The sequence below is a fragment of the Callorhinus ursinus genome, unplaced genomic scaffold, assembly GCF_003265705.2.
Source record: "Callorhinus ursinus isolate GAN/ISIS: 27379988/994484 unplaced genomic scaffold, GSC_fseal_2.0 scaffold22, whole genome shotgun sequence".
Taxonomy (NCBI): Eukaryota; Metazoa; Chordata; class Mammalia; order Carnivora; family Otariidae; genus Callorhinus; species Callorhinus ursinus.
The window spans coordinates 12,935,284-12,946,881 of record NW_027397084.1 but is presented as its reverse complement, the minus strand read 5'-3'; the positions used below and the strand labels follow the sequence as shown (position 1 = coordinate 12,946,881).

General features: G+C 36.5%; 1 protein-coding gene across 3 annotated transcripts in view; it reads right to left on the bottom strand.

Moving 5' to 3' along the window:
- FAM83B (family with sequence similarity 83 member B) overlaps positions 1 to 11,598 on the bottom strand; it is an 82,736-nt gene that overhangs the window by 14,987 nt on the left and 56,151 nt on the right. For all 3 annotated transcript variants that reach the window (XM_073905121.1, XM_025890349.2, XM_073905122.1), the window contains 2 exons: positions 1,122 to 1,286; positions 232 to 356 (listed from right to left, as the gene is read on the bottom strand). In XM_073905121.1, the coding sequence (XP_073761222.1) occupies positions 232 to 356; positions 1,122 to 1,286 (290 nt within the window). The remainder of the gene's footprint in view (positions 1 to 231; positions 357 to 1,121; positions 1,287 to 11,598) is intronic.

Genomic DNA, 11,598 nt, shown 5'->3' with positions numbered 1-11,598 from the left:
GTACTCCTCATTTTGGGGCCGGAGAACTTGGAGCCCAAGGAAGTTTTATGACTTGCCCAATGTGTTAATGTTCTTTAGAGGCACAACCAGAATTGAAACCCAAGTCTCCAACCTTCCATGCAAAGGTTCTTTTTTATTTCTAAGAAATAGCTAAATAGGTTATGTTAAAATTTGAAATTAATAAATTCTATAAATGACTGATAAGGCTGGAGGTAAACACAATGATCTTACCTGTAGGAACCATACATAACTTTCTGGCAGTCAATTAACAAAAATTTCTGTTCCAATTTTCCATGAAATTTTGCTCCTGTTTTGGAAAGATAATCTTGGCCTCTTACTGTCCGCACTCGAATATTCTATAATTACATGTAAATATAAAGTAAAATTATAACTAGAAAAGAGATATTTTGAAAGTGAAATACATGTCAATATAAAATCTTAGTACCAAAAAAGTATACTTGAAATAATCTTTTAAAACACCTAACAGCAACAACAAAAAATGGTAAAAGCAAATTTTAAGACATCACCCAAAAAAGAAATACTCAAGAAAAACAGTCACTTTAAATATGTATTTTAACATAACATAAATAGGAGGCATTATTTCACAGTTACACAGAACGGTTTCATAAATCACCTAGGGTCCCACTGCAAGAGAGCCTTTCAGGTTATAGTAGCATGATTTCACAATAACTACAATTAAAATCCATGCTCCTTTTTAAGAAGTCAAATGTAACTGAAAACACTATGCCTAATGATTGTGATAAGCAACATCTGCTGAATGAAGGAATCACTCGAGTCACTGGTTTCAAGGGTATTTATGGAGAAACGGAAGCATTTATTATGACTGAGCAAAGTTAACTCAGAAGCTTAAGCGCCCCGTTATCAAGAAAAGCACCTTCTAAACCCATCATGAAGATGTGTGTTTTCAGTCACATTCCAAAAAAGTACAAGGGTACCCTTCTGTGATCAATCATTATACCATCTTAAATATATTTATGCATATATGTATATATTTTTATTTTTGGAGTACTGTAGCTTAACTTGCCTTAAATTCAACTGAAATAAAAATGGTACACAAAATACTTGAAGAAAAAACAAACAAACAAACATGGAATTCTTACCCTGAGTCGTTGAACTTGACAGCCCTGTTTTTCAGTCATATTTAGGAAATGATTAAAGTTGGACTCATCCAGCAGAATGTATACAGATATCCCTCGAGTTGATGCCTCCACTATTTCTTTGAAAATGTCCACATCTGTAAATATATCCATCACTAAAGCAATGACCTATTAAAGATAAAAATGTAAAACAATTATAGATACCCAATAGGGAAAGGTTTAGAAATTGCCTGCTCTCAATAATTGGATAAAATAGAAAATAATCAAATACAGAACACTTATAAATGTATACACAATGTGTGTACAGTCTCCTAAAATAGGAGATACAAAAGTACACTGAAAATAAACAAGTGACTACATACAGATTTGCAGAACTAAGTAATTTCATACTGGCTTTAAGTCAAAGGGAATCTGCATTTCAGTAGGATGCTGAGCAAACACGAACCCAAATCATAGTCACATGGATGCAAGTAGGGTAGTGGGAGGAGACGGGTAGACAAAGGGGGAAACCAGTGTTACAATTTTTTGTGGGAAACATTTCTAGGGAAAAGCAACCTGTCTGAAACTAGCTGTTAGTAATAAATGTTTTGGGGTACTGGGAAAGGGAAAAAAAAAACTTATAGAAATAGAAATATAGCTAGGAAGCAGCCAAAGCTGAGAAAGGGTAGACTTGAAGACCAGAAAATTAAATAAATGTGCCTAAAATAAGCTTAGCAGACAAAATAAGCAGAATAAGCAAAAGGCAGAATGATTAAGAAGATAAACACAGAAACTTCCTAAAGAACAGACCCCTAAAATGAAGAGAGTCCAAGTTAACTGTTGGCAACAGAACCATTATTGACTCTGAGAAGCAGTGGAGTGAAATAATGCTGAAAGCAGGGTGAAATCATTCGACTGATCACCTACTATGCGCTAGACAAGAACACAAAATTCCTGCCCTTGGTGAAGATTATACTTTAGGTCAGGGAAGAAACCACAAGCAATAAGTACAAGAAATAGATAAATGTGGTAATAAGCTATAAGGTTTTTTTGCATGCATGAGTGGGGGAGGGGCTAGGGGAGAGGGATAAACAGATTCCTTACTGAGCACGGAGCATGATGCAGGGCTCAACATCATGACCCAGAGATCATGACCTGAGCCGAAATCAAGAGTTGGATGCTTAACTGACTGAGCCACCCAAGCGCCCCTGTAAGATGAGAAGCTTATTGGGGAAAAAATAGAAAAGAATAAGGGGGATCATGAGCCCCCAGAAATTGAGAAGGTAGTATTTGGGACTTTCTAGGTAGGTCTCTCTGAGAAAGTGTCCTTTGAGCAAAGACATAAAAAGGAATTGAGGTAGTCATCAACATGGATACCCTGAGAAATTGTGTTCCAGGCAGGGGATACCAGCAGTGCAAAGGCCCAACATAATGAGTTTGCCTGGCATATTCGAGAGACAGCAAGTCGACAGTGGAAATGACATGAAATCACAATGCCTTGAAGGTATCATAAAGCCTTCAGCCCTCTGTCCTGCATAAGACTGTAAGCTATGAGAAGCTTTTCAGTTGAGGCAATAATATGATCTGATTTATGTTTGAAAGGATTGTTTTGGCTCCTTTGTTGATTCTAAGGGTGGGAATCAGGGTGGAAACAGGCAGCCAGTTAGAACTACTGGAGCAATTTAAGTCAGGGGTGATGGTGGCTAGGAGAAGGGTTAGTCCTGGTCCCAGTCACCAGCAATGATGAAGACAAATGGCCGAATGCTGGATACCTTTGACACAAAAGATTTCTGAAGGGACTGAACCCAGGATGTGAGAGGAAAAGTGGGAAAAGAAGGTGACTCTCAAATTTTTAGCCTCACCAACCTGAAGGACCAAGTTGTCATCAACTGAGATCGGGAAGAATGCAGCGACACTAAATTTTAGGTAGAAGATTAGAAAGGCTAGTTAAGTTTGAGGGGCCAAGTGGAATGCTAAGTAGAGAAGGCTTGGCCAGAGATATCAATTGCGTGTCAGTTGTGTGGAGATGACAGTTAAGTCCAAGTCACCAAGGAAGACTGGATAAAGGGAAGGAGACCAAGGACTGTGCCCTGGGGCAAGAGAAGGTACCAGCAAAGGACGCGATAGTTTTAGTGGAGTGGTAAGAGCAAAAGCCTTACTGTAAGGGGTTTAAGAGGCAATGGGAAGACAGATACCGGAAATAGCAGGAATAGGCAACTCTTCTCGAGTAAGTTGGCTATAATAAGAAGCATAGAAATGAAGATGTAGCCCTGGGGAAAGCTGGACCAAGCGGAGTTTTACTTTTTTGTTGTTTTAGGGTGACAGAAATAACGGCATGTCTGTATGCTAATGAATGAGTGAAACTGAATGATGTAGGAGATGGTGGGAGGTGGGTGGGGAAGGAAAGAATTTCTGGAGCAGTGTCTTTGAGTAGGAAATAGAAGAGCAAATCTAGTGTAAAAATAAAGTAATGAGAGCACAGAGAATAAAGACCAGGAAAAGATCATCTCTAATATCAAGACAGAAGGCCATGGGTTCAGATGCTGGAGGAAAGGCAGGTGTGGCGGTGGTGCTGGGCAAGTTCTCTTGTGAGTGCTTCAATGTTTTCCATAAACTGGGAAGCAAGGGCTTCAACTGAGAAGACCCTAGATTATGGGAGATGTGTTAGATAGAAGATGGCAAAAGGGGTATTAAGGAGTCATCTAGGATGGCAGGAAACAGAATGAACTACAGACATGCAGTAAAATTATAGGGCTGTATTAAGGACTCACTCGATCATAAATTTAAAATGAGAACAGTCAATGTGGTTGTGAGTTATTCTCCAGCTTTAATGAGCTGCTCCAGCATGGAGCACGCAGAGAGTTTGACTTAACCACGGATGTAGTTATGGCCATGAGAGTATAATGGAGTGAGAGAAGGAAGCGGAACTGAGGGTGTAGGTAATGTGGAGTGGCTAAAGTGACTGGTCATGGGATTTAAAGTAGACAAAGAGAGGAAAGAGTCATCGATGTGGGAGGCAGTGAAATGAGAGTGGAATCAATGAATTTGTGAAGTCTTGATAGGGTTAAAAAACAAATATTAAGAAATTACTTTTAACTTTTTGACAGTATATAATAAAAGTCTTATCCTTTAAATATACATAATAATATACATATTAATATAATTACAGATGAAATGATAGGTTGCCTTGTATTTAGTTCACATGATAGTCAATGAAACAAAATTGGCAAAACATGAGGGTTCTACGTACTTACTTTCTACTTTTGGAAACTTTCACAGCACAAAGTTTAAAAAATAAATAAATAAAGGAATACTAGATACTAGCAAGTACCAGAGGGAAGTGACAATCAGATGGGGATACCTGAGTTAGGTTCTAGAGGGTCTGCAGTTACCGGCTATGCTGTTATCAAGGATATGACCAGGAGTCAATGGCTGAGGTATATGTAGGACAAGATCGTGGGAGGCAAGGGATTGATCTTAGAAGCATCTCTTCATGGATAGCGGAGACGGGAGTAGCACTGGAAAGAGTGATGGAGACCAAGGAACAAAAACTGTCAAGAAATGAGAGGGGATGGAAGAGACACATGGCAACGATAACCAGGAAAATGTAATGAACATAATTGTGACTATGTTAGAAGACAAAGAAAGTCATGGATGATATGTAAACTTGTTTTTATTTACTCTAATGACAGGTTGAAGGAAAAAACTGGACTGTACCCAAACTATAGAAGTCGATGACATTCTCCAAACTACCAATGAAACATACTTCAATCAGATTTTTTCTAGGAAGAACAATTTCAATCATTCTAGTAGCTTCACATGACCCTTTTCTTATTTATGAATGGTATGAGGTGCCAGACAGTGAAAAAGATAGTGGTAACAACCTCATGCATGTCTTGTGCATATTCTTTATAAAACTACATATGAGAAAAGACCTTCAAGTCACATCAGAATTATTAATTAATGCATTAACTCTGAAATGACAAGTGGTATGATGATGTAGAACTTTGAGATAAGGAAAAGAAAATGTCTGTATTATAAACTTATTTTACAGAATAACTTCTAAAAATTTAGGTCTGGAGCAGTCTGACACTATTTTTTTTTTAACTAGAAATTTTTTTTTTAAATAAGAAAACATGTATTGTTTAAGAAATTAATCAGCACATCTAAAGAATTTATCTTTTATTTGCTAGAGTCTCATGTAATAAATTAAGACTTTGGAAATAAACAAAACACATTACCAGGATAAATAAAGGTTTCTGTTTGCAAAAAAGTAATTGAAGTCAGTCAGCCAGTGGATGATTCTAGCATACTAAATGTTGAACAAATTACAATCTCTCTTGCATGACAGATAATACAGTGGATCAGGATCCAAGAGACTAGATAATACATCTATGACAAGCTTATCTGATGTCAACCGAGTCAGGTAGCTTATCAGGACTTCTGGTTTCCTGCATCCTCATGAGGTGGAAAATTATATAACATCTACAGAAAATTTCAGCTGTGCCAAGGAAGGCAAAATAAAATGTAGCACTTTTTTTTTTTTATGGTAGGTTATATTCCTGGAAAGGAATAATAATTACTAAGGAGATATGCCAACCTGATCTGAAAGTATTACAATCCCAAGTAGTTAACTAAATCACACTGTGCTGTAGAAATGACCACAATGACTATCTATAATAAAAGAAAAATTATATACCTAATTAACATAAGGCTTTTCAAAAGGTACATCAATTGATTTTATAAGTCAATAAAGAAACCAGTCACATGAAATGGTATTCATTAAACTATTATGTTATATACCGTTTAAATTCTTATTTTGCTTCTTCATTAATTCCTGTTTTATTCTTGCTTTGTAAATTGAAAAACTAAACAAATAAATGCATTTATCAGCAACATGAGACTTAGAACATTTTTAGAAAGATATCCTGGGTCATTTTTAAGATTTGACTGAAACCTCACTTCTTTTAGTAGTTTCAGAGAACTTGACTCAAGGTCATTGGTTTTCTCTTAGCTTACTCACAGTAGCAAATTCTCCCAAGGTGACCCAGACACTGCAGGTCACACTAAATTAAAATAATTTGAATACTGACAATGAATTTCTCATATAAGGCCATTCAGGAGATTATATAATCAGTTGTTAAGTAATATACTGTAATCGTAATTCAGAGAAAGAAAAAAAATGCTCTATATGTGTATGGTTATTAGGGGTGGGTTCCAAAGCGGAAGGAAAAAGACTAACAGAGTTTCATGGGTAAGCCTTAAATAATGAGTAAAGATTACTTTTAGCTATCCAAGCTGGAGGACCAGCATTGCAAAGACAAAGAGACAAAGATCAGAATAAAGATGATAGTAATATTTTTAAAAATGTTTATTGAATTAACCTCAAATTAAACACAAAGGTCATTCCTTATGAATATGGAATAGACTTAGGATTTATACAGGTTATGAAAGATCTTGAAAATCTGACACATGTTTAGATTTGATTTGGAGTGCAATATAAAACCTGAAAAAATAAGTATCTGGTCAAAATAGTGTCCTGAGAAAATAAGTATGATAGCAATATTCCTATTGAAAATATCTAAACTCCCCTGAGTGATACTGACTGAAGATTATGAAGCCCCATTATTCTTATTGTAATGTTCATATTTATAAATGCACTAAAATACCAAAAAAAAAGTGAGGCAGAAACCAGTGAAAAGATGAAAAGAACTGAAAATTGAAGATAGATTTGATAGAAAATGTTTACCACAATGTTAATATTCAATACCTGCATTACCTTAGAAACATGCTTCACAATCTTCAGAATTTTAATTTTGAACCCTACCTTATTTTTCTCATTGTAATCCATTAGGAAAGAAAGCCATTAGCAATATGCTTTTATATGACCTAGATACTTCATGAAATGTAAGTATCCCTTGGGTTAATGTTCTGTAGTCACAGAACTGTCATTATCATCCTCAAAATTGAAAAATTGAATTATACCTTTTATGCTTCAAAATACTAAGCACCATTTGAAAGGGTTCGGACTTCCTTGGTAATTGCCTACATAGATACAGGAGGATTTACTTTTTCCAACAGAAGAAAAGCTAATGAGTTCAAATTTAAAAAAAAAATAAATTAATGGAGTTCTATAATAACTATGTTTTTAGTAAAATTCAACATAGCTAGAAAACTTTGAATTGAGTAATAGAAATCAAGGGAAATGATCACTTAGGGAATATATATTTTTGAGTCTATAAAATCTGTCAAAAGCAATGAGCTAAGTGGATTTCAGAAAAAAGGAGAGGCTGATGTTATGAATAAATGCTTTTGGTCCTTATCCTTCTGCAGCCTAAGGAAAAGTGTTCATTTTGTATAAAATGTTTCATACAATATATTGTGTGCACTATACTATTGTTTAGTATGACAGCTTTACCTTATGAAGACCTTAATTTTTGCAGACATTTAAGCACCTGTACTAACAGTTGTTACCAATATATCATTTGCTTGGTCTATCACAAGTGACCTTGGGGAAGCCGCTGAAACAATTCGGAGTCTCACTGACCTCTGTTATACATTAAATAAACCAGAGAAGATCTTGCATTTTATCAAGTTCTAAAACTCTATGTTTCAAGAACTGTTGATTTACTCCTGATTACCCAACATCTGGAGGAATGTTTGGGCTCTGTTATGGCTGCGACATAAATTTGTTGAACTAGTATGTATGTTTGACAGCTCAGAAGAGAAACTGCATAAATTATTTCCTGCATCTTTTACATTGTACTATATGATCGGTGTTTGGAAATGGAGACTTTGAGAAGTAATTAGGTCATGAGGACAGAGCCCTCATGAATAGGAATAGTGACTTTATAAAAAAAGACCCCAGAGAGCTCTCCTGTACCTTCCACCATGTCAGGACAGCAAGAAGACAGGTGTCTATAAAGCAGGAAGGGAGTTCCAGCAGATTCTGAATCTGCCAGCATCTTGATCTTGGACTCCAGAACTGTGAGAAATAAATGTTTGCTCTTTAAGCTACCAAGCTACTCAGTCTGTGATATTTTTGTTACAGTAGCCCGAATGGACTACGACAACTACAAAAATGGATTATGTTATCTTTATAATTTAATCAAAGCCTTTTATCAGCTCTGTGCAAGGCAGATCTTTGCTTTTTCAAAGATTGATTTTTAAGATTTTATTTATTTGTCAGAGAGAGAGAGAGAGAGCACGAGAGCGAGTACAAGCAGGGGGAGCGGAGGTAGAGAGAGAAGCAGACTCCCCACTGAGCAGGGAGCCTAACGTGGGGCTCGATCCCAGGACCCTGGGACCATGACCTGAGCCAAAGGCAGACGCTTAACCGACTGAGCCACCCAGATATCCCATAAATACTTATTTATTTTAGAGAGAGAGAGAGCACAAGTGAGAGGGGCAGAGAAAGAGGGAGAATCTGAGGCAGGCTCCATGCTCAGTGCGGATCCCAACGTGGGGCTGGATCTCACGACCCTGAGACCATGACCTGAGCCAAAACCAAGAGTCAGACACTTAACCGACTGTGCCACCCAGTGCCCCTCTTTGCTTTTTAAAATAGCTTTTAACCTAATACAGACAGAGGAAAGGAAGGAAAGGATGGAAGGAAAGGAAAAGGAAGGGAGGAAGGGAGGGAGGGGAGGGAGAGAGGAAGAAAAAGGAAAGAAGAAAAAGGAGAAAAAAAGAAAAAGAAAGAAAGAAAGAAAGAAAGAAAGAAAGAAAGAAAGAAAGAAAGAAGAAGAAAAGAAGAAGAAAAGAAAAGAAGAAGAAGAAGAAGAAGAAGAAGAAGAAGAGAAGAAGAAGAAGAAGAAGAAGAAGAAAGGGAGGGAGGGAGGGAGGGAGGGAGGGAGGGAGGAAGGAATGGGAGCAGGTCTAAAAGCCTGAAAGCAACTGCAAAGAAGAGCCATACTCCTTTCACTGATTTCATAGTTCAGTACTTCCCCTAAAGTGACTTTTCCTCAAATCTGGCCGGTAAGGGTCTTCTAGCATGAGACCCCAAAGCTGAGGTGTCACAGCATCTAGACAGAGGAGTCAGCAGTGGGAAAAATGAGCTCAGGACTTCCCAGCCTCTGTGATCACAGCACAGTCCACCAGACTGCTAAAGCAGGAGCTCTACCAGGAAAGACGCGGAGAGCCTGAATGCAAGGAGGCAGCACGGAAGCCAGTTCTGTTCAACCAGCAACAGTTACCATCCCACTGACTTTGTGCAAAGCCCAACTCAGTGTGTCAAAAGGATGCCCTTTAAAATAAAGATTCGTGCTCTGTCATCATAGCACTAGAAATGCTAGTTTATTCTGCAGCTATGGAAAAATCAGAGTCACATTTTAGTCAAATTCTGGCAACATTTGTAAAAAAAAAAAAAAAAAACAGAAGGAGAAAGTTAAATTTATATATTTATTTAAAAGTAATAACAGACTTTACTAGGAAACTATGAAGCATTCACAATTTCTAAAAGACACAGTACATGTTATATAGCACCCCAATACTTTGAAGTATATAAGTATACAGCAATATAGATATATAGTAGTAGTACCTCCCTAGGACTGAATTAAAATGTATTTATATGTGACTTTTTTTTAAACTTCATTCTTAACTTTTATTTTCAAAATTGTCAAACATGCCGTAAAGTTGAAAGAATATCAGAATGAATATCCATACTGACACCAATATTTAAGAAGTGTTAAAATGCTGTCATGTAAATGTATTAAGAAATTTGGGATCAAAATTAAGAATAAAAATTGAGATAAATTTGATTATGGCTGTAATTTTTACCCAGGGTGTGGAAAAAGGCTTGGGATGGATACAAAAGGCACCTGACTAGAACAGAAGATTCACTTGAGACCAACAGCCATTCATTAATAGTAATAAACATTTCTCTACTTAATTTCTTAGCAGCTTACTATTCACCTTTCAATTTTGCACTAAAATTGTATGTGTAATTGGTTATTTTCACTGATGATGTTTAAAAGAAAACATTATGGGGAAAATGAGTTTATTAGAGTAATTATTATTTTAAATCATTAATTTAAACTAAACTATTCAAAATTCTGACCAAAGAGGTAAAACTATGGCAAGGGGTATGTCATTATATTTTTAATTTTTTTTTGCTTTTTTAATTTTCACCAATCATGGCATTAAAAAGAAATAATTTTTTAAAAAATATTTTAAATTTAAGAGGATGCCACTGGGAAAGAAATAATTAGGAGTGGAAAATTCTTTAAAAATCATTTTATAGTCATAAAAACTATAATTTTAAGTAAAACCTCTGTTTAGACTAAAACATATTTAATTGTTCTAAGTATGCTGCAATTACTGGGTTAGTTAAATCTTTCTGTAACTCCACAAAACTTGGATATATTTACATTGTTACCTAGCGCCCAAGGATAAGTATACCTGAAATAGATCAGGTGTTTAATTAATTTTTGTTGGGATGCAGTAGCTACATGGTGCCTGTTCTCAAGGAGCACAGTTTGTTTTTTTTTTATGAGATTCACTTGTAGAACTATAAATCAATGTGATACTTGCCATAATAAAATTATGACCAAACTACTGTAAGAGAAAAATTTCTTCTAAGAACTGCATGCCATTAGTACCCGGAGCCTAGCTGAGTGAAGTGTCTCCTTAGATCTTGTTAAATAAGGGAATGAGACTACCTTCTAAGAATTAAATGTCACTGAAGAGTAGATCAAAGCACTGGTACAAAGAGTCCCTTGGCAGAGAGAGAGAGAGAGAGAGAGAGAGAGAGAGAGAGAGAGAGAGAGTCTGCACAATATGAGGATAGTCAAATGAATCCACATGAATGACAGTAACATAAAATAAAAGTAAATGCTTCAACAGAAGAATATGGCAGTTGGTTAACTGTGGAAACAGAGTCACAGAGACAAATACTGCCCACGTTCATTTAAGTACTGTCCAGGGGGACAAGTGAGTGACCAAAGGCATGAACTTGACCTTTCTGTAATATTGGCCAAGTAGACTTGGTTTAGTAACAGCATCTGAACCAGACACATTTTAAACCTCATGTAACAAGTCCCTCTTACTCTAATTTTGTGGCCTTCAAGTATCCTGGGGCTTACTATCATATTGCCCCAGGGAAAGAATGAGACAGATTAACTAAGGTCTGTCAGCACCGTGAGCCCTTACAACAGGCACTGTTAAAATGGCGCTCTGTTTCTGCATTTTATTTTGTATTTACTTCTTATTCTACTTTATTTTTCCCTCATCTTTAAAATTTTTTATTGTTATGTTAATCACCATACACAACATCATTCGTTTTTGATGTAGTGTTCCATGATTCATTGTTTGTGCATAACACCCAGTGCTCCACGCAGAACGTGCCCTCTTTAATACCCATCACCAGGCTAACCCATCCCCCCACCCCCTCCCCTCTAGAACCCTCAGTTTGTTTCTCAGAGTCCATCGTCTTTCATAGTTCGTCTCCCCCTCCAACTTACTCCCCTTTCATTCTTCCCCTCCTGCTATCTTTTTTTTTTCT